Source organism: Canis lupus, chromosome 3 (assembly GCF_048164855.1).
Source record: "Canis lupus baileyi chromosome 3, mCanLup2.hap1, whole genome shotgun sequence".
Taxonomy (NCBI): domain Eukaryota; kingdom Metazoa; phylum Chordata; class Mammalia; order Carnivora; family Canidae; genus Canis; species Canis lupus.
In genome coordinates this window covers 12,254,074-12,276,202 of record NC_132840.1, presented here as the reverse complement: position 1 = coordinate 12,276,202, position 22,129 = coordinate 12,254,074, and the positions used below count along the sequence as shown (strand labels likewise).

At 53.2% G+C, this 22,129-nt stretch overlaps 1 protein-coding gene across 1 annotated transcript in view; it reads right to left on the bottom strand.

Annotated features, from left to right (window-relative positions):
• VAC14 (VAC14 component of PIKFYVE complex) overlaps positions 1 to 22,129 on the bottom strand; it is a 100,974-nt gene that overhangs the window by 52,180 nt on the left and 26,665 nt on the right. Inside the window, exons 11-12 of the mRNA XM_072818087.1 lie at positions 17,682 to 17,826; positions 17,349 to 17,414 (exon numbers count right to left, since the gene is read on the bottom strand). Of these exons, the coding sequence (XP_072674188.1) occupies positions 17,349 to 17,414; positions 17,682 to 17,826 (211 nt within the window). The remainder of the gene's footprint in view (positions 1 to 17,348; positions 17,415 to 17,681; positions 17,827 to 22,129) is intronic.

The window sequence follows — 22,129 nt, the reverse complement described above, 5'->3', positions numbered from 1 at the left end:
GAGGGAGAAGCAGGCTCCATGCCGGAGGCCCGATGTAGGACTCAATCCCCGGTCTCCAGGATCACGGCCTGAGCCAAAGGCAGGCACCAAACCGCTGATCCACCCAGGGATCCCCGTAACAGATTCTTCTAGAGGTGACACCAGGCTACTCCTACATTCAGAACATGATTCTACGCTCCAAGATGAGGGACTTCCTAACTTCTGGACACACTGTTCAATTCTCCACCGCCTCCTTGATGTTCATATGTAGGCCTGATCCCTGCCCACTAAGTTCTTCCAAGGAAGACATGGAATTGAGCATGAGGAACAGCTGACTGTTAGCCCCAATCAGTGCTGTGTGTCAGAAGGTTCCCCAGAGCTGCCTCCGTACCCTCCATATCCTGTCCGCCATGCACAGGCATCTCCTCTTGCCCTTCATCTGACATTCATAGCCAGCAGGGCGCTGCCTCAGCAGGGCAGGGTGTGTGTGTGTGTGTGTGTGTGTGTGCGCGCGTGTGCGTGCCTGCATAGCACACCTGTCCCAGCTCTATCAGCAAGGCTCCCGCCACACTGCAGGTAGGGCTGCCTGCCCCTCCCCCACATTCATCTCTGCTCTGTGCCTGTCCTAGCACAGCTGTGCCAGCAGGACTGTCCATAGCACTCAGCAGATACCTGTGGGCATGGATGGGTGACTGTCTCTGAACCCAGGCTGAGAATTACTATGGCAATTGTGGGCTTTGGTTCTGGACTTGTGGCAGTGACACAGAGCATCCCCACGGGGAGTGGGCTGTGTGCGCCATGACAGACCAGCTAGCTGGAATATGGTGACAATAGTCAAGATAAGGCTATTCCAGGGCTTTCTATGAGATGGTGAAAATGATCTGGAGTTAGATAATAGTGATGGCCACACCACCTCATAAATATACTAGAAAACCACTGAACCATTTATTTTAAAAGGGCAAATTTTATCTGAAAAAAAAAAAAAAAAAAAAAAAGGATAAAGCTACTCCTCAAAGCTTCAAAGTGGTTCCTGTCTCAGTACCACCAGTGCGTCCTCCTGCCCAGCCCCAGTTGTCACTTCTGGTATCCTCTCTGCCAGCCCTGGCTCTCCAGACCTCTCCCAGCAACACAGTGTGCTCAGCACTCAACTGTTCCACAAGCCGGTGGTTTTGTTTTGCTTCCTGTCCTGCCACACTCCAGCCTCCCCCAGGCTGGACATAGCGCGCGTGCGTGCACGCGCGCACACACACACACACACACACACACACACACACCTCCCACCTGTGTCCTTTCCTTCATTCCTTCTCGGCTCTCAGCACTGCCTGAGCCTCCACTGTGCCAGCCACTGTGTGGGTGCTGGGCTGCAGGTGAGTCTAACATGCCTCTGCCCACGGCCTGGCAGGGAGACCCATACTCGCCTGCCCTTACAAGCACAGATACGTAAAATTTTGGAACATTCTGACTGCTAGGCCTGCAGGGGATGTATCCATGCTGGCTGAAGATCGTGGCTGCTAAGCAGCCCTAGACAGATGGCAGGAATGAGCACTGCCATGCCGAGGCCAAGAGCTGAGGGCCGGAACAGGTCTAGGCCCAGAAGCAGAGAGGCCCAGGCCATCTGCTCCCCAGGAAGCTCTCTACTTCAACAGTGGCAAGAAGAGGACACAGGGACAGGGTGGGATGGGGGAAAAGATAGCTAGACAGGCAACAGTGTCGTGCTACTTGACAGAGTGGCCCGAGCACGGGCCACACACTCAAGATCCTCAAGTGTCCAAGCAAGTCACTGTCTAAAGGGCAGGGAGGTGAAGGGAGACCTGGGAGTCCGGTGGGGGAATGGCTCACTCTAAACAGTGAGGCAAGAAGCAAGCCAACTGTGCCCTAAGAAGGTAAACAGTCACCACAGGTACACTTCCACCCCTAGCGTTTACCCAAGAAGGCCAAAAATGTGTTCACACAGGACACGTTACATAGAAATGTTCACAGCCTCAGGGATCATCATGGCTAGAAAAGGGAAACGACCCCCAAGGTTCTGATACCAATTCTGACGTGTTTTCTTCTGATACGGGCTGACCATCTTACAGTTCAACTCAATTCTGACCACTGACCTGGAGGTAGCGCCAGGTCCCACAGGCTGAGGGCCCAGTCCTACAAGCCTGCCCCCCTCCGCTGCCGCCCACCCCTGCTTCTGATGCCAATCCCAAGTCCAGGCTGTCATCTGTGCTTCTGATGACCAGCTACAAGAGCAAAGGTTCCAAAACCCCCTCCTTGGGTTTGACTAATTTGTTAGAGTGGTTTGTGATACTAGAAACACTGTACTGACTAGATCACTGGTTTATTATAAAAAAACGTAACTCAGGAACAGCCAGATAAAAGATATGCGAAGGGGCACAGAGCTTCCATGCTCTCCGGGGTGTCACTTTCCCCAACTCTCCATATGGTCACCAACCTGGAAACTCTCTAAAACCCATCCTTTTGGGTTTTTAAGGAGGCTTCATTACATAGGTAGAGCTGATGAAATCACTGGCTGTTGGCAGTTGATGTAACCTCCAGCTACTCTTTCCTCCTTGAAGGCTGGGTTGTAAGTTCAACCCTCTCATCACATGGTTGGTTCTCCTGGCACCCAGGCCCCCATCCTCTGGGCATCTCAGTCACTTCACTAACCTAACAAAAGTCACCTGTATTATTTTCAACACTTAGGAAATTCCAAGGGTTTTAGGAGCTCTGTGTGCCAGAACCAGGGATGAAGACCAAATATGTCTTTCTTACTCTATATCACAATATCACAAACCCAAATGTGTATCAACTGATAAATGGATAAACAGAACATGGCATATCCGTGCCAGGAACTATTCTTTGGCAATAAAAGGAATGAAATTCTGATATATGCTATAAAATGGATGAACCTTAAAAACATTTGCTAAGAGAAGCCAGATGCAAAAGGCCACATATTGTATGATGATTCCACTTATGTGAAATGTTCAGACCAGACAAATCCAGAGAGACAGAGTAGCTTGAGGCTGCCAGGGGCTGTGGGAGGGAGTCATGGGGAGCGACTGCTAATTGGTACGGGGTTTCTCTTTAGGGTGATAAAAATGTTCCAGAATTAGCTAGCACTGCTGTTTGCACAACCTTGTCAAAATACTAAAACCCACTAAGTTGTATACTTTATTTTTTTAAAATATTTTATTTTTTTAAAGTAATCTCTACCCCGAATGTGGGGCTTAAGCTCACAACCCCAAGATCAAGAGTTGCTCGCTCTGCCAACTGAGCCAGCCAGGTGCCCCTAAACTGTGTATTTTAAAAGGGTGAATTTTATGGTTGGTGAATTGTATCTAAAAAAAGAAGAGAAAAAAAAAGGAAAAAAAAAATTTAAATAAAAAAAGCAGAGAATCAAATCAAAACCTCCAATTGGCACCGTAAACAGTCCAGTGGTACCTCTGGAGCAGTCTGCCCTTGCTGTGCCCATGGGCAAGGTGGCAGGGCCTCGCTGCCTCCCTACCATCTCGGGCCTGGTTCTGACTCACAGGAGGGCTGAGAGCACTCAGGGAGGCCACTTGTGTCCCTACATCTCCTGGCATCTGCACCCTGCTGCAGCCCTGAGCTGCAGGCTACTCTCCCAGGGCTGGCTGTGCAGGTGGGCGGAGGCACATGTCTTCTAGGCAGCAAATCCTGGAGGTCAAATGTGGCCGAAGAGAAAAATGCAGAACGGCTGGGGCCAGCTTAGCACTCTGCCACATCCCAACCCCATGAAGGCCAACGTGGCCCATACCAGGCTTCTGGCGGGTAGTTCCTTCCCTAACATAAAAGATGCTCCGAAAGAACTACCAGCACCTGAGGCCTGGCCTGTGAGATGCTCCAACCCTCAGAGTAGCCCCGAGGCCAGGCTGCAAGGGACAGGGAGAGCCGAGAAGGAAGCTCTCCTCACTCCCGGCTAGAATTAATGCCTTCATCTGCTGTCACTCTCCCCATTGCAGAGTGACCTGCTCAAAGGATCAAGGAGTCCACTTCAAACTCAGCTCTGGCCCCCAAACCAGAGCCCTGTAAGTGACACTGGGCTTCGTGGTCAGACAATCCTGACGTCCAGTCAGTTAACTTTGCCCCTCCAGCCCCTCCCTCAGCATCTACTGATACCTACCCACTGTGGGCCAGCACCTGTGTTGACTGGAGATGTGAAGCCAAACAGGATGGCCCTGCCTCTCCTGACAGTGACCTTGGGGAGAGAGGCGGTAAACAAACACTCAGGATGCAGTGCATCTGCAACTGGAGCCAGCAACTTGGCCTGTGGGATCCGGAGGCTTCAGAAGTACCTGAGCAGCAGTTTGCCAGGGGCCCGGGGGTAGAGGAAGGCTTGCATTCTCTTACCTAGCATAAACCTTTCATGGACACAGAGGCAGAATCATGTGACACATTCCAGGAACCTAAGCTTCAATCTAGCTCTGGAGTGGGGCACGGGACTGGGTTGGGCGTTAAATAGGAGATAGCAGGCTAAAAATGGAGTCACTTGCGCTATATCCCATGACAACAAACCAAGACTTAATACCTAACTTAATTGCAGTTTCAACCTTTAACTTTTAAAGGAACATAGCCTTTGGCCAGTCAACATGGAATTACCTGGTCAACTCTGGTGAGATAATCCTCCTGGCAGACTGCTTTCTGTCCTCTTAGGAAGGGGACTTTGCCCAGAACAATGCATTCTTTGCTAGTACTTCTCTCTCTCTGCCCGCTTCCTGCCTTTAAAAACCTTTCTTCTCCTACAGCTTCCTCCTAGGCTACATGGGGATGCTGCTTGTTTCGAGAATTGTGGAATAAAGCCAATTTGATCTTTAAATTTACTCCGTTGAAGTTTTGTTATTTACCAGGGGGCCATGGCCAGAAACCAGGCAGAAGTCAGAGGCAGGGGCAGGACCCAGACAAAGAGGTTTAAACTTGGTTTTACAGATGATGGGGGGACGCCTGGGTGGCTCAGCGGTTGAGTGCCACCTTCGGCCCAGGGCATGATCCCGGGGATCCAGGATCGAGTCCCACATTGGGCTCCCTGCAGGGAGCCTGCCTCTCTCTTTCTCTCTCATATCAATAAATAAAATCTTTAAAAAAAAAAAAAAGCTTTACAAATGATGGGGAGTCTGTTTCCTCACATCTGCCAACAGAGATTCACCCTTGGAAGGCTGTCCTGAAAATTACAGAGGATATCCCTACGTTCCCCTTCGGTTACGAGATTGTTGGCACCACAGCGGAGTCTGGTCAGTGGCCCTGGCTCAGGGACTGGGCAGCAACACCAATGCATACGCGGAGGGCTTCAGATTTCATTTCCCTACCATAGAGAATCTGCATGGACATCTTGGTACCACCTCCTCCTCCTGCCCCACTGGAGAGCAGCAGCCAGCAAAACTGCATATTTTATGTTTTGAATTTCCTTATTTTGGAAAGTTTAACACCAAACGGCAAATGAATGCAAATTATACTTCAATTGCACAATTAAAGCTAGAAATGTTGTCTACAGGTTCCTTCAATAATTCCAGCCACTCCTCTTGTGCTTACGTATCAAAAGATTTGTTTCTGGTGCCTGGGGACTGGTAAAAAAAAAAAAAAAACCTGACAGCCCTGCTTGGGGCAACACTACGGGTACTTGTGGGCCTGTGCATGCACGCGCGTGTGCGAGCGCGCACACACACACAGACATGCACACACACACAGGGCGGGCACCCTCCTGGTTCTTTGAAATGGGAGTCTGAGAATAGTAGCGCCATCTCCTTCAGCCTCTGAGATATGAGGAGAGGAAGGGGCTGCCAAAATGGAGAGCAAGGTGTGGCTTGAAAAGAGTGAGGAATTTGTGGGGAGCCGTTCCAGGGCTCCTGTGCCCATCCAATCCAGATGCTGGTTCTCTCTTCGCTGACAGCAAATCCCACTGAGCCCAGAGGCTGGACTTGAGGCCATGGAGCAACGCTCCTGACACAGGCCCAGGCCAGGACTTGGCCTCTGCTCAGGGAGTGAGGTGTGGCCCAGGGACCAAGGAGGCGATGTTAAGGTGGGAGTGGGTCTGGGACAGGGCAACACAGGGGAGCTGTGCGCCACCCCCCTGCTGAACCTGGCTTTGCATCTCTGTGCCAGGCCAGGGGTCTGGTGCTGTGCCCTTCCTGGAGACCCCTGGGGTCTGTGGACAAGAAGCTTGGGACAAGGACACAGCAACCTCAGCAGCCTTGCTTGTAGGGCACCTGCTCCAGGCTTGGACGAAAGGCCCCCTGCTCGGCCTCTAGAAACACAGTTAGTCCCCTTCCAAGGAGCGGGCTGGCCCAAACCTACACTGGCCTATAATCCTGGCTCTGAGAACGAGGCAAGGCTCAAAGAAAGCAGGAGGAAGCTGCATCAATTAGTATGCGCTACACAGCTTTTTGCAAAATGAATATAAAACACTTGTGCTTTCTTTTTGTGTGAGAGAAAGAGAGGGGAGGGGGAGGAAGAAGGTTACAAGAAAGCAATATTCTGCAGGGGCAGGAGTGCCTGCAGTTGCCATGGCAACAGGCTGGCGGTGGGGGGGGAAGCGGCAGGAGAGAAGTGATGATGGGGAAGGCACATCAGCTGGTCCCTGGTCCTGGGGTGGGGTGAGCTGGAGCTGGCTATTGTGGGTCGGTGACAACTGGGTGCAGAAAACATCTGACAAAGCAACTCTGAGAGGAAGGCCTGGGGGGAGGGTGAGGCCGGCACACCCCCTGTGGCAGGCCGAGCAAGGTCAAGGAGGCCAAAGAGTCCTGAGAAAGCCCTTCCTTCCAGAAGGTGACCTGACACCAGCAAAGGGCCTATCTGAGCGTGGGAGGGCAGTCCCCACCTGCAGGCTGTCACCCTACTCACTGTACTCCAGCAGGCCGAGGACTGGATCTCTAGGACGGTGCCAGTTTCTTATTTTACTAGGCTGGCCAGGCCCTCCTAACACCTTGTCCACAGAGCGGCCCTGGAAAATTGCTCATCGTGGGAAGCTCCCTTCCTTCACTCTCCCTGGCTGCTCTTTCCCCACACTGGGAACGGCTGGAAGCCCATTCCCTGGGCCGGAGGTCTGTCCCGGCCTCCTGCTGAGGCTCCTGACTCTGAAGTCCCAGGACGAAGCACTGAGCAGATGCTGAATGAATACTTGCTGACCAGCAGCGCCAGGCAGGAAATGGAAACTGTGGATGGGTCTGAATAGCTTCTGCCAAGGGGATGGATGGAGAGGCCTCTGACTTCACTCTACCCACTTATCTCTAAGAAACTTTTGTCACAAATTTGGCTCTGCCCCTGGTCAGCTGATTAGGCCCCAGATGTCAACTGGCTCAGTCTTCCAGCCCTGCAAGGAGGGGAGGAAATCCCCAAACCAGGCCCCGTCTAGTCCCAGCCAGGAGGAAGCCCCAAGAGTGTTTCCAAGGGACACAGCTAGGTGTTGGCAGGAGAGGTGAACTCAGGCTAAAGGCCCTGGGGGCTAAGGTCTGGCCTGACCACTGCCAAGGCTATCTGAGGCCTCTGCCCAGAGCAATGGGGCCACAGGGCTGCGCGTGAGATCTGGGTCAGGTCGGGCTGCTCCTTGTTCTTGGGAAGTGGAGCTGAAATTAAGTGTGGAGGCATGGAGGATGGGCATCCACAAGTCTTGGGGCCCTTTGCTTCCGGCTGCCACACAGAAGCCTGTCCATTTCCTTCACAAGGGGTACAGGCCCAGTAGGTCAGGCCTCTTAAGACCTGACCACATACAGAATGGCTCCTGTGGCTTGTGGAGTCAGCCAAGGAACTGATCCTAGGAAGCCTGGTTGCCATCCCCAGGGAGAATCCCCTTGGGGGTGCCAAGGAAGGTCACAAGACCTCCCACGGCCCCAGAGCAGTCAACCGATGGAACTCTGGAAGAAGGCACCCACCAGCAGCAGCCAGCGCCAGGGCTGGAAGCTCCCGTCCTCGACACAGAGTAAACCTGAGCCACAGAAGGCAGCAATCGGGCCCTGGCCAGGCCCAAGAAATGGGTGGTCTTCCAGAAAAGCTTTGGGCTACAACGGGGTCAGAGCAGGCCACGCCCAGTACCTCCTGGGGGCGGTTCCCTCAGCCCTGCCTTCAGGGAAATCCAGGAAATCACTGCCAAAAATTTAGATTTGGGGGCAGGAGAGGAGTGCTTAGGCTTGGATCTATTTGATTTCCCATTGAGAAAACCACTCTGATGAAACACCTTTTAGGTCTTAGTAAAGCAACTTAAAAAAAAGGAGGATTATCGCTTTTTTTTTTTTTTTTTTGCCTAACTTTGAACACATGCTCATAGGAATCAAGACTACTTTCTTTTCTTCTTTCCTTCCTTTCATTTTATATACTCTGAAATTCTTCTCTCAGTGCCTATATGCAAAACGCCAGCACTTGGTGCCTACTGTTAAGTCCCACTAACAGTGACTGCGCAGTGTAAGTACTGGCTGCCTACACCCCTCTAACTCCATTCCTCGAAAGGGAGAAGAGAGGAGAAAGGCCAGCCTGGGTAAGACAAGTTGGAAGCCAGTTCTCAAGTCCCCCCAGTGTACCCCCTCACCCCTGGGTCTCCCTCCTGGTGAGGCCAGCCATTGCTCACTTGCTTCCTGCCAGGCCCGTCTGGTGTGGGTGGTGGTGGGGGTAGTATGTGCATCTCTCAGTGTTACACATTCTCCGAGAGCGAGCCAGAGGCTGGGGAAGGGCCCACTGTGCTCCAGGCAGCACGGGAGCAGCACACACACACCGTTAGTGCTCGGTTACCAGGTGATGAGCCGAGGGGCCAGCTGTCTCCGGGCACCGGTCCATGGCAACCGGGGGAGCAGCGCAGGGCTCCTTGTCTCCTGCCCTCCTCCAGGCCTCTGCTTCATGCCAGAGAACTTGCCAGCTACACACACCCTGCCCTGAGGAGGCAGGTCTTCTCTGGCAGGGCCAGGGCCCAGCAGGGTAGGGGAGGCCAGGGGGGTTTGGCTCACCATCCACTGCCCCTCCTATTCACTTTCTCCGAAAATGTTTCTGAGCACATACTACATGCTGTACACAACCTCTGTCTTCCCAAACTGTGACAAGGGCTATGGAGGGTCCGAGTGCACAGGATGCTGTGATACACAGATGGGGACCTCTCTGATATGCAGGAGGAGGGGGCGGTGTGTGACAGACAAGGTTTCATGGGGCATCTAAACGGAGGCCTTGACCAAATTACTTCACTTCTCTGAGTCTTGGTTTCTGCTTCGGTGAAGTAGGGGACACAACAGAAGCTACTCTGGAAGGGTTGCTGTGGAGATGTGCTAAGGTCATGCACACTCGATGATGTCCAGCACAGGGTCTGGCAGGCAGCAAGCGAATGGAAAATACCAGAACCCAGGCAACGACGCCCGACCTCAGAGAACAATTCAGGAGGTCTGGGCTGAGGCCTAAGCAGCTGGGTTTTAAAAAGCTCCAGAGGATTCTGATAGCAGCTCTTGTTTGGATGGCTCCACTGTGGGGCTGATGTCTGGGTTACTGGACTTGGGCCTTTCTAGGTAAGGTTATCTATCACTTCCTAAGCTCAAGGGGAGATGGGCTGGTGGCAGGCAGTCAGGCCCAGGGCCAGGTAGCGTGCTCAGCCCTGCAGGCCACTCAGCCCTGCAGCTTGGCTTTGTAAGAGCATCCTGCCCTGTCCCCGGGGGAAGGCAGTCCCCAACTTGGCTTCTCTTTGTGGAATCCTTCCTGCGATGCTGGGCCCTCCATCGGGGAAGCCAGCTTGCCCCCTTATTCTTCCCTTCCCAGCCCATCTCTGTCTTCCTTGGGAGCCCGTGGGCACCACGCAGTAGGCCCCCCTGCCTGCCCTCCTCCATGTCCACCAGTTACTGTGCCAGCTTTGGGTTCTCACTTGCACATCAGGGGAAGAAGTCCACACAGAAAGAAAAGCTAAAGACCCTCTGGGCACATAGACCTGCCTTCCCCAGAGCCGAATGCTGCCGGGCCAGCTGTGGTTACTTGGGTCCCCTTTTACCTGCAGCCTTCTCACCAGGTGCAATTCTGGAGCCGTCACCAAGGCAGTCCTCTCTCCTCCCTAGTAATGATCTGCTACCAGGACTCCTTTCCAAAGACCAAGTCTTTCTGAGACCCCTAGTAGTGACTGCTGGTGCCTCCGCTGGGCTGTGGGTCCTGGTTGGCTATCCCTGGGGACTGTGAGCCGAACCCCCGCTGGCCTTCTCCCTGCCAGTTCCTCCCTCCTCTCACTCTTTCAGAAGCCCTCAAAGGAAGTCGCAGTGTCAGCTACAGGGAAAGCCATGTGGAAGAGTGCCCTGTGTCTTTTGCATGGCTGTGGCGAGGGGGGACAGCTACGGTAGGCAAGGAAGGGCCCACACCTTTCCTGTTTGGGCTGTCCATGCTGGAACCCCACTCATGCCCCAAGGCCGGGGGGAATCTTGGCAAGAGGACCCAAGTTCTCGGCTCTCAGTATCCTGCCCCTTGGTTTTTCTGGCTGGTATCTGACCCGATGGCGTGACCTGATTGTAAAGCAATCTCGGGGACCGAGGCGGGGGTGGAGGAGTTGTTTTTGTTTGTTTTGGAGAGTGGATGGAATGAAAACTGGAGTGAAAGAAAAACTGAAGCAGGGATCTCAGGAGGAGCAAAACCCATTCTTATGGGAGACGGTCCACTCTGAGCAGGCCACATTAGTATTCCAGGGAGTGGGGTCAGGACCACACAAAGTCAGAGCTGGATGGGACGAACACAGACCAGGCCAACTGCACTTGATGGAGGCGTGGAGATGCCGGGGACTTGCCGAGTCCCATGGAGAGCGGGGGCAGCGCAGGGCAGAGGCCTGCCCTTGCTGATCCTCTCCAGGCCACTTCCCACACCGCTCCTCACCCACCCAGCTGCCAGCACCATTCCTTCCGCATGCACCCTGGGAGGGTGAGGAGCCCAACGGGGCAGGTCAAGGTTCAATGCTCAGAACTGAAGAGGGGAGTTGGGGCTGGCCTGAAGGAAGCTGTGCCTCCACCCTGCCTGGACTCCTGCTCTGCAGTAAGATCAGCTCTTGTGTGCTTTTAGATGTTCTAGAATCAGAGAGATCCATCTTCTGGCTCCTGGTGGAATGAGTTTGGGCAAGTTATCCTCCTCACACTTGGATGTCCTTTTACGTCAAACCGGGGATAATGAAAACTAGTCCAAAAGTGCCAGGCGGCGTGGTCAGAATAGAAACAATACACTCTGAATAGGGGGTCTGCCCCCATAAACTTTGCCTTCTGCCCTTTCCTGCTCCCAGCCTCCTCCCACAGATGCAGGGGTCTGAGCCCAGCATCTGCTGTGAATTCCAAAGGTAGCCAGCAGCAGGGGTGCTGGACGGGCAGTCGGCTCCTTGAGCTGCCCTCAAACGAAGGGGCTCTACTGAAGTGGAAGCCACCATTTCTGGGGCAGACACGGAGCGATGACAGATTTCACCAGCTGCTACCCCCCCAACCCTGTCCCTGCATGGTCCCATGCAGTCCCGGTCACCCGGGACCATAAGAAGAAGAACCCATGGGGATGCTCACCTCTGGTTGAGACCCCCACGCTGGAGGCCCTATCATCACTAACTAAACCTTTTTAGAGTGGAGATGAGCTCCTGGGCCCAGGTGGCCGACCCACCAGACCAAAGTGACAAGAGTCCTTGGGAAAAGCAAGGCAGAGGGAACACTCACAGGTACGGCGTGGGAAGAAGGGACAGGATGCGACAACGGGGCTGCCACTCCCGGGATCGAGGAAGCCAAGGGCAGCCTCTGCTTGCCAGTCAGGGGCGGCAGCGCCAACAGCCTGGCGTTTCAACGGTTCAACTCTTCCGCCAGCAGTGACCGGTCTCCTGTCGGGCGTGCGGCTCGGCCCCGGTGAGCTCTCCCTGTGCAGCCTGGAGAACCGCCCCATTTCCCTCGGGACTCGGATCATGGAAACATGAAATCCTCTCCCGCCTCCCCAAAGCCAGTCGCGGGGTCTGGCCACTCCCGAGCCGCGTGGTGGGGCCGAGGACGGGGACCTCGCGGGGTCCTGGGAGTCCCTCCGAGGGCCCCCCCTCGCAGCCAGTCTGCTAGCCCCGCATGGCCCCCCGCACTGGAAACTGCCCCTGCTGCCAGCGACGCCCCTCAGTCCCGCCCACCGCGCTTCGGACAGACGGCGGTTCTCGTTCTCTTTTCCTGCTTGGACGTCAGCCACTTGAGCCATGAAGTCCGCTCAGCAATGTCTCTTCGCGGCTACCGTGAGGCTAGCGGAGGGGAAGCGGGCCTCTCTCCCGCGGTGAGAACGTCTGCTCTCAAGTGTCAAGGACACCTCGGCTCCAAGAGGTGAGAAGACCCCGGGGCAGGTGCCTCCAGAGGCCCCAGTGGGTGTGCCCTTCTGGATCTCCGCGGACCCCGAGGTCTGCTTTTGCCTGAGCAGGCCCTCTGCTGTTCCTCCTCTTCCCTGGAGCCAGGGCCACCAGCTCCTCCCTTCCCCCTGTGATGCTGGGAACACAGCCCACTGACTTGGGGCATGGGCGCGGAGGAGGTTCAGTGACCGGTGCTGGGCCTGCGGCCCATTGCCTTCTCCTTGGTTTTTCTATGGCCTGGAGATGGACAACGAGCCCCTCAAAAGAAGTCTGTCCACCTAGCCACCTGCACGGGGCCTGCAGGTCCTACGACAGGCAGGGACACAGAGGGCAGAGACCAGCTTCTGCTGCAACAGCTGGGGCAGGAAGGATGTGGGGAAAAAAACAGAGCCTGTCTTCCTGGTTTCCATGTGCATCCTTGCCATTTTGACAGAAAGGAGTACCAGCATCAGAGAAGCTAGAAATTACTGCATGTTCACATGCATCGTATATTCTACATCCCTGACCTTTTTTAATCCTCACCTGGGAACCCAGACCTGAGAGGGTGCTTCTACCACTATTCTTGATTTTCGAATAAGCAAACTGGGGCTCGAGAGACCAACTCACCGGCTCAAGCTCAAGGTTTGGTAACTATTACGTGGGCAGCCAGGACCAGAGTCTTGGACTGCCTGATTCCAAAGCCCATGCTCTTAAACCATCAAGCTGCACTGCCATCTGGGGAGAAACTATTGCCGCAAAGGGATGCCACTCGGTATCACAACAAAATTTAAAATACCGCAAATAAACTTTATAATGAGTAAGACCTACAAAAAAGACCTGAAAGCTTTACAAAATGACTTACAGAAACAGGGACAAGCTCTGTGTCTGGGGGGAAGAGTTCAAGGCAGCAAGATGCCAGTTTCCCACTGAAGCACTCATAATGAGGGCGTTATGATGGGCGAGGATCTGGTCAGGAGCTTGGTCTCCTCTAACAAGGGCCTATGAGGCAAGTGTGGGCATCACCAGCCCCATTTCACAGGCCAATGAGGTTAGACTCCTTGCCCAAGGTCTCTGGTGAAGAGGGTGAGAGCTGGAAGTCAAGAGCGGTTTCTAGCGGCCAATTGTCTGGGGTGCTACGTTCTCTCAGGGCCACCAGACATCCTTCTAGCTCTCTTCTAAGACAGATTTCTTTTTTAAAGTTTTGCATTTTTGTTTTGTTTTTAAATATTTATTTATTCATCAGAGAGAGAGAGAGAGAGAGAGAGAGGGAGGGAGGCTGAGACATAGGCAAAAGGCGAGGCAGGCTCTTCACAGGAGCCCGATGCAGGACTTGATCCCACATTCCGGGATCACGACCTGACCAGAAGGCAGCCGCCCAACCACTGAGCCACCCAGGTGTCCCCGTTTTAAGTGGACTTTATTTTTTAGAGAAATTTTAGGTCCACAGTAGGATTGAGCAGAAGGTACAGAGATTTCCCACATACCCCTGCCCTCACCCCCGCATGGTTTTCTCCATAACATTCCCCACCACAGTGGTGTTATAATCAGTGAACCTTCACTGATACATCATTGTCCCCCAAAGTCCACAGTTTACTTGAGGGCTCACTCCCGGTGCTGTACGTTCTATGGGTTTGGACACTTTTATACCCCGTGGATTCTGAATGCAGGCTGGGAGGCAGTGGTGCTTGGGGTGGGTAATCAGGTAGGGAATCGGGGAATCAGGAACCACACTTTCAGGGACACTGAGAGGAGCCATCCCCTGGTGCTCATGGGCGGAGCTCACTCAGGCAGCTGCGGGCTTAAGAGGCAGCCAACAACTGGCATCTTCTGGGCAGGGGAAGAAGCAGGCCTACCACCCTACCAGGGTCCAACAGGAAGCTCTGAGCAAGCACCCTACATTCCACACTATTGAAATCAGGATTGCATTTTCACTTAAAAACATGTAATTGGATCTCTGGCTAATGGGAGGATTTCTTCTCTGGTGCCAAGAATTTTAATTTGACACCTGCAGATTCTTTCTGACAAAAGGGATTTTCATATAAAGTGTGCGAGGAGGAGGCAAAACTGAGGAAACAGCCACTTATCCTGAATGATGGAAAAGCAGAAACAACTGAGGATGCCAGAGGGTGTGGACTACCACACACCACTAGAATAGAACTGAGCAACAATGGCAGGCAAGACGCCCCAGCAAGGCCAAGTGCCAGTGGGACTACGGAACATGGTAGTGTCTCTGAGGCTCTGCCCTTCCCTGTGCCCAGCTCTTGCATCATTAACACCTGGGTACACTCCGTTTCCTGAGGCCAAGAGCCCTCACCAAGGGTAAGGAGCATATGAGTTTATCACAATTATCCTGGGGGAAAAAAACTGCAACATAGATGACAAACTGAAATGTCCCCAATATACAAAGAGCTTCAACAAATCAATAAGAAGATGGACAAAGGGTCTAGGGGCTGAAATCTGAAATTTTACCAGAATATACACTGCTCTTCACATCACATTGACAACTGTTAAGAACCTGTGGATTAGGAGAAGGCAGCCAGAAATGGGGATGATGATACAACTAAACACAAGCTCCCTACCTCCCATCTGGTTCTGATGGGACCAACATTGGGTGGAACACAGGCACGATTGTTAAGCAAGTTAGAGGATGGGCTTTGCAGTCAAACAGATCTGGTTTTGAGTTAAGCCTTACCACTTCCTAGCTGTTGTGTGGTACTTTACCTCCCTCAGTCTGAGTCTTCGGAACTGTAAAATGGAAATAGTAACAGTACTTCCCCAAGAACAGTCAAGGGTTCCCCAGATACCACCAATCAAAGGTCTAGCATAGTTCGTGGCATAGGAATGACTTCACACAAGTCATTACTAAGAATCATTCAAGACAATGGGATAACCTAAGCCTCAAGGCCCCTCGGCTGGATGTAACATTGTGCTAAATTCTGTTAGTGAAGGAGGTTCCATAAGCTGTTAAGAGGAAGGGGCCTCTCCCCACCAGTCTGGCTGTGGTCTGATTTGACTGAATGGGCTTTCAGGATCTTAACCTTGAGGAGCTCTGATTGAGATCAGGGCTGTGTTTGGAAATACTGGAAAAACCCACCAAAGAGTGGTTTCTAGATAGTCTAGAAAGGAAGCTCCAGGAGAAGGGGGACTTTGTGTTGTTCATGGCTGTATTTCCACTGCCAAGTACACAGTTATGCCCTCAAGGTTGCCAAAGAGACTGGGCAGGGGACACTTAGGAATGTGATCTGGTGAAGGACCAGAATGCAGCAGAATCAGGACTCACCACGATTATCATGGTCCCCAACTCCCTCCCCTGGAGAAGGGAAAGCAGGGACTCTGCTCCTGTTGGGTAACAACCCCCCTCCAGCCCTGCCCTGAGACTGTCTCCAACAGCAGCTGCAATCCCTTCCCAGCAGGGACCTGCAAGATGTGCCCAAAGCTCCGACAACATTTGGCACTTCAGCAAATCGAGTTTCCACAGCCCCAACCTGAACAGAGCTGTTTAATGGACTGCATCTCCTTCTGCTCCCTGTAAATGCACACGCACACAGAAACCCATCACGAGCAAAGAGAGCTGGATGGGATTAAACAACTCAATTTAAAGGATTGAAAACTCAGCTGCTTCCAGTGAAGTCCTAGGGAAGGAACCAATCAGCGAAGTTCTGCTTTTCCTTTCTGTACTGAAATGAGGGCTGTGACTACGCAGTGAGTCACCCCTAACTCCGGCAGAACCGGGCCGTGTCCTCCTGGGCCCCATACTGCAGTGAGGTGCTGAGGGGAAGGGAAGGGAGGCTGTATGTACACGCGAGTGCGCGTGCATGCGAGTAGGGCAGGCAGGAGAGGTCAAGGGCAGATGCCCAGACCATCTGTTTTAGATTTTTCTGGAAATGCAGGGTACTTCAGAGGATGGAGAGGTAGACACCTACCCATCTGCAATCTCTTTTCAGCTCAGGTTCCAGAATGTAAACTCAGGCTGCAGGAAGACTACCCTGGGCCTCACATAGTTTGGTACCAGCCTCAGGTGCCTCATATGCCTCATGCACAGGAAGTTGGGAACCAGTATCCCTCTCTTGTCCCGTTCCCCCCCACCCCAGGCCAGCTCCTGTCCACTCCCATGTTCCCAATGGGCCATGTGGGGGAATCTATGCATTCATGTGCCCATTGCCTCACAGGGCACACACCACTCTGCCTGGAGCCCACAGCTGCCCAGAGCCCAGAGGAGGGAAGGAGAGGGGTCAGTAGAGGCACAGCCCACCAGCATCCAAAAGGCAGCCTGGAGCTGGTATGGGTGGAGAGAAGGGATGCTACAGTGGCCGACGGCAACACCCAGCCACAAATCTTGTCCCTTGGCTGGGAGGCTAGGGAGTCCTGAAAAGAACTACCTTAGCCTAATTGCATGGAACGGAACGCTGCAGAGAATGGGTGGGGACCGGTGGGGCCTCCCCCAGAGGGCTGAAGAATGCAGGGCCCAGCTCTCCTTCCCTTTCTCTGGGTTAGCCTCTCTCTTTTGCCCTTGGTGACCCCAACAAAGCAAGCTTAAAGGGACAATTTCAAACCAGAGGTCAGAATGGAGTCTGGGGGAAATGAACAGAATGAGAGCTCCGGAGAGGCCAGCACCATGTGGCCTGGCACTCAGCATTTTCTGAGGGTCTGTTCATCCCCACAGTGCATGTGCTGCTACTGCTCCTGCTACTGAGCAGAGAAGGAACCAGCATGCAAGGTTGTGAAGCAACTTACTCACGGTCAGGCAGTTAAGTGGGGACAGACCTTGCTTTTGGGTGCCCACTCACAGCTGAGCAGCCCACCACTACGCTCCCTGCCTTCTACAGATAAGCCTGATGCCCCCTGAGCCTGGTGTCCTTGCTCACGTGATGACCCACCGTTCTTCAGAAGGGCTGGGAGAGTAAGTCCTTGTTCCCAAAGCTCAGAGCATGACAACACAGCTGTCCCTGTCAGTGACGTACCTTACCAGGTAGAATGAGAGCAATTTTCTGGGTGCTGATTTAGGAGAACAGTAAAACGAGCTCCTCTCATCTACCAGACCCCTCAGCCACTCAGAAAGGGAGGCTGGGCAGCCATGCATGGAAGGACGGGGGCACATGTGACCTACCTCATCAGATTCGTCCGATAACGTCTGCAGTAGGATGGGGAAGAGGCTGTCCGTGTGCCGGAACATCTGCAGGGCAGAGAAGCCGGGGCACCCATGAGCTCCCCATGCTCCGCCACTAGATTTAGCGCGGACGGGGTCATAACAGCACTGCAGGGACCACCCCACGCCTTCCCGGGGCTCCTCCAGCATCTGTCACTCTGCTTCCCCAGGGCTTTCCAGAATTGCACTGACCAGAATCCTACCAACCCCAAGGAGCCCCTGAAAGCCGAAGTGAACCCCAAGGCAGCCCCTCGCTTGGAAGCGGGTATGAGTGAGATGGGCCCAGGGACTCACCTTCCGGGGAGTCTTGATATACAGATGGTAGAGCCACTTCAGGACAGCAATCCTGGTCATCATCCCGATGGCCATGTCACTGAGGTGGCAGTTCAGGACCTGCACAATCCCATCGAGGTGGAGGGTCACTGGGGCCCTTTCAGTGCTGTGGGCAAGATCAGGGAGGAGACAGGAGTTGAAGGCACTGGAACCCCTCTCCCTAGGCTGCAGCACCACCCCGGCTCTGTGCTCAGAACCACACTCTGCTTCACTGTCGTGGGTGCAGTGGTTGGGAAGGGCAGGTGGCATACACCCTTGGTATGGCTCACGGAGGGCTGGTTTTACTCCTTGATTTCCCTCCTCCCTTTCCAAGGCTTGGAGCTGTGACAACCACAGGTGAGGTGAGAGAGCCAGTCTGCTGTGTGCCCACCCCACTTCCCCAGCACTAGCCCGGCTTGGACAGGAAAAAACCTCTCTGATGTCACCAAGCTGGGTCCCAGCAGACCTCAAGCCTCAAAGGCTGTTTAGCATTCTCAGAGCATTGAGTCCAGACCCTTCATTGATAAAACAAAACCACCACATCCAACGAGTCCAGGGGAAAGTCCTAAAAACAGCCCTTGAGAGTCAACAGGTTTTTTACCAGGCAGATGAAGAACTTTTCTCGCGTAAGAACAGAGGTCATGGCTTTAGATCTTGCCATACTCCAGGCCACTTGGACCAGGGTTTGGCTTGGTTGAGAAGCCTTGAGAGTTGCTTGTGAAGTTGTAACAGTTTTGTCTGAGCCGGGAAGAGGCAACACAGCCTCTGCCTCTGGGAAACAGAGCTTGTTGAGACTGTGCTTTGCTCCAGTGGGGCTCAGGTTCCCTGGCCCAAAGCCTCGGTGATCCCTGGGCAGAGAGAAGTCCTGCCGAGGAGCCCTCAGAGGGTCAGGGGCTGCTGGGACAGTGACACAGCCTTCTGCCCAAAGCATGGTTCCCGTGAAAAGGCTGGAGTTTTCAGGGATGGGGACAGCACGGGCAGAGAACCTAAGGATGTCAAGGAGTGGCTCCCTTCCTGCGACGAGTCATACCGTATTTTGCCTAAAGGTGTCCTGACAGGTGCAGCTCAGGGGCTGCCTTTCCTGAGGACCCAGGCCAGGTAGTTCAGCTGCCTGCCTGTACAAAACGGTCTTGTGTGGTATTTCTAGGCTGCTCAATTATTCATTTGCAGCAGGAACTCGATGCCTGTGCTTCCCTAATTCGCCTGCAGCCTCTCTGAAGCTCATCTGATGTGAATTCCTAAAGGGCCCCATTCTCAGCTCTGTAACTGCTCAATGGAACCGCTATTTACTATGGTTTGATGATTTCCCATGGTGCTCGTTTCAGGGGTGAGAATGTCACTTCTGTCCTCTAGTAGTGGGCAGGGGTGGGGTGGGGGGACTGAGTGTGCAAGTGACGGGACCCGTGGCCCTGAGCCTCTGGCTGGGGCTGTCACTGAGATTTCCCCAGGAGTCATGTGGCTGGGAGTTCTGGGATCTTCTGAGAATACCCAAACATCTAGATTCTTTGGGAGTCTAAGACAGATAGGGAAACTAAGGCACAGACAAGTCCAGGGTGGCAAACACAAGCTCCTAGCCAGTCTCTTCATCGATTCCTCTCTTATGCTCACTGTCTAATAGATCTATAATGTGAGCCACATGTGAAATTTTACACTTTCAAGTTTTGTACTAACGAGTAACAAGTAAAATTTTAATGATATATCTTTTAATGAGTTTAACACATACTCAAAGGGTATCATTTCAACACATAAACAATATAAAAATCAATATACACATCACTCATGGGATACTTCGTGTTTTCTGTGTCCCAAGTCTTTGAAATCCAGCATGCACCTCACCCCCTCACCCTGACAGCACATCTCTGTTCAGACCAACCACACTGTACATGCCCAGCAGCCCCATGACAGCGGCTACCGCCATAGACAACACAGTGCGGCAGTGTCAGGCTAGCGATCTACCCTACGGCTTCCAGAGCATCTTCCCTCCTTCTCTGACAACTTCCTAGACATTCCCAGTGTCTTCCTGCCAGTGACCAGGACTTACTGTCTTATCTCTAAGTGCCTCATTTTCCCGTCCTGCTGGCCTACCTGGCTCCTTCCAGCATGCTATTATAGCTCTCTCCTTGAGAAGCTGGAGAAGCTCTAGAAACCTAAGCACAGCCCACGGTCTTAACAAAGTAGGAGCTCAGGAGGCTGTGAGGAACGAGTGGAAGCCATCCCATCCCTGCCTCCTATCTCCTACCCTGGTGAGTGCCCAGCCCATAGTGAGTCCCTTTCCCTAGCAGGAGCTGCAGGACACTCAGCTGCCATATGGGGAGCTGCATTTTGTGCACTACCGTCCTCTGCCCTATCCTACAGCAGAATTCCCTGGACGTGGGCACCAGGGTGCCAGAAGGACCCTGTGCTTGGCAGGCCACCACTACTTTCTTAGCTGAAACGGCCCCCTTGGGGGCAAGGCCTTGTTTTCACTGCCCTGGGGGAGTCAGAACTGCACTGGCAAGCAACGGCTGTGTCCTAAGCTCTGGTGGGGAGGAAGGCAGTGCCAAGCCCAGCAGCTCCCCCAACTCCACCCTGCCAATCGGGCCCAGGAAGTGGTGAAGCCAGCAATTTTGAGTGTGAGCAGTCTGAGTCTAAAGCAGTCTTACCCACCACGCAGCCCTGCCTGCTAACGGGCCAGGCTCAGGAGAGTCTATTTCCAACTGTCCCCTGGCAGGGGCAGCAGAACAGTCAGTGGGCTGGCCACTCCCTGACCAAGTCAGACCCGGCAGCGCCCTGTGTACTGGAGGGAGAAAGGGGCTGTCACATACACCTTTCAATATATTTTTTTTGTCAGTACGGTAGACAAAGTCTCTATGTGGGGTGAGAGAGGATACTGGAAAGGCCTGGGGCTGATCTGTGGGGCGGGGGGTGGGGGCACTCCAGATCCAAGCAGCCCAAAAAGAGGTCCAAGACCCTAGATGGTCCCTGGGCCAGCTGGGCTCCTTGCTTCACTGTGGTCCCAACATGCTTCAGGCCAGCTCAGCATCTCGACTGAGGGACAAAGCAAGTGCCAGCCCATGGTGGCATCTCCCTCAGTTAGTAAAGCGTCAAGGCCAAACAATGAAGGATTTCATGGGCCCAGTGTGTGAGAACTGGCAGCATTTTGTGCACTACCATCCTCTGTCCTTCCTATAGCAGAATTCCCCGGACGTGGGCACCTTCAGATTGCTAGTGAGGCAGGTGTCAGCTTCAACCAGCCAAGAACACGGGAGCTAGAAGGGACCTCACAGTTCAAGTAACCTGATCCTTCAGTGCACAGATGTGACAGCACAGGATCTGTCCAAGGCCATGTGGCCAGGCAATGAAATCCCATTCCCTTAGAGCTCAACACTCTCCCTGGGGCTCGCTGCCCCTGGCTGGCTGGAGGGGAGTCTCATGGGAAGCAGGCACGCCCCAGACTGATCTTCGTGGCCCAAAGATCTCACTCACTGTAGAGGAGGCAGCTCTCAGTGGCTCCACTGGGTGGGGCTGGCTGCTGTGAGTGCGACTCCCCACCTGCTCTGCCGGCACTCCCGGAACTCTGCGAGAACCTGAGCCCTTCTTCCTCCGGAGGGCAGGCTGCATGGTGTACGGGCTCTTGACCTGCTGCAGGCCTGGAGTCTGGGATGGGGCAGCCTCCACCTGGGCTTCCCTTACCCAGAGAGCAGAAGGGAGCTCACTCATAGCTTAAAATACATTTCTGCGTCAGTTCCAAAAAGTCTAGACTAGTCACTCCTGGGGGCTTCTGAGTTATTTCAAGGTGTCTGCAGAACTCCATTTCCAGTGAGCATTTTTCTCATAAAGCATCTCATAACTAATGTCTTACATATACATATATGTACTACATTTTCCAAATGCATGGCACTACTGTGGCTATTAAAATACTGATTTTTAAAATAAGACTTCTGAAACTACCAACAAATAATGATAAATTCCAGTGGTTCTCTCGGAGAGGCAGTACTTCATCTAACTTCTTTTGGTACTCATGTTTCATCTCTAATCAAATTAGGACAAAGGTTAATAAAGAATGGCTTCTGAATTCAATTTTTTTTTTTATAAAGTATCTTTACAACTTCCTTTCATTAGTTGATGCTAAAGCTTGGGAAGCACTGAATTCTAGATCTTTCTGCTTGCCTTTATGCAGCCATCTATACCAGGAGACCTATCCTGAATGTCGCTGATGACACCATGGCCCTTGGCGAGGCCTAGGGCATTGGAGTGGAAGCCTGTGTGCATGGCAACACCTGTTCTGTGCTTCCATGTCAGGTGAGTGGGGGAGGCTGACATGCAAAGCTTCTGTAACTCTCCCAGTGCAACCAATAAAGGTCACACTGGTGGAAGTGGGGGTCAGACCAGCTGAGCTTGAATTCCAACTTGGCCACTAAGTAGCTGAGTGACTTCGGGCAAGAAGTTAA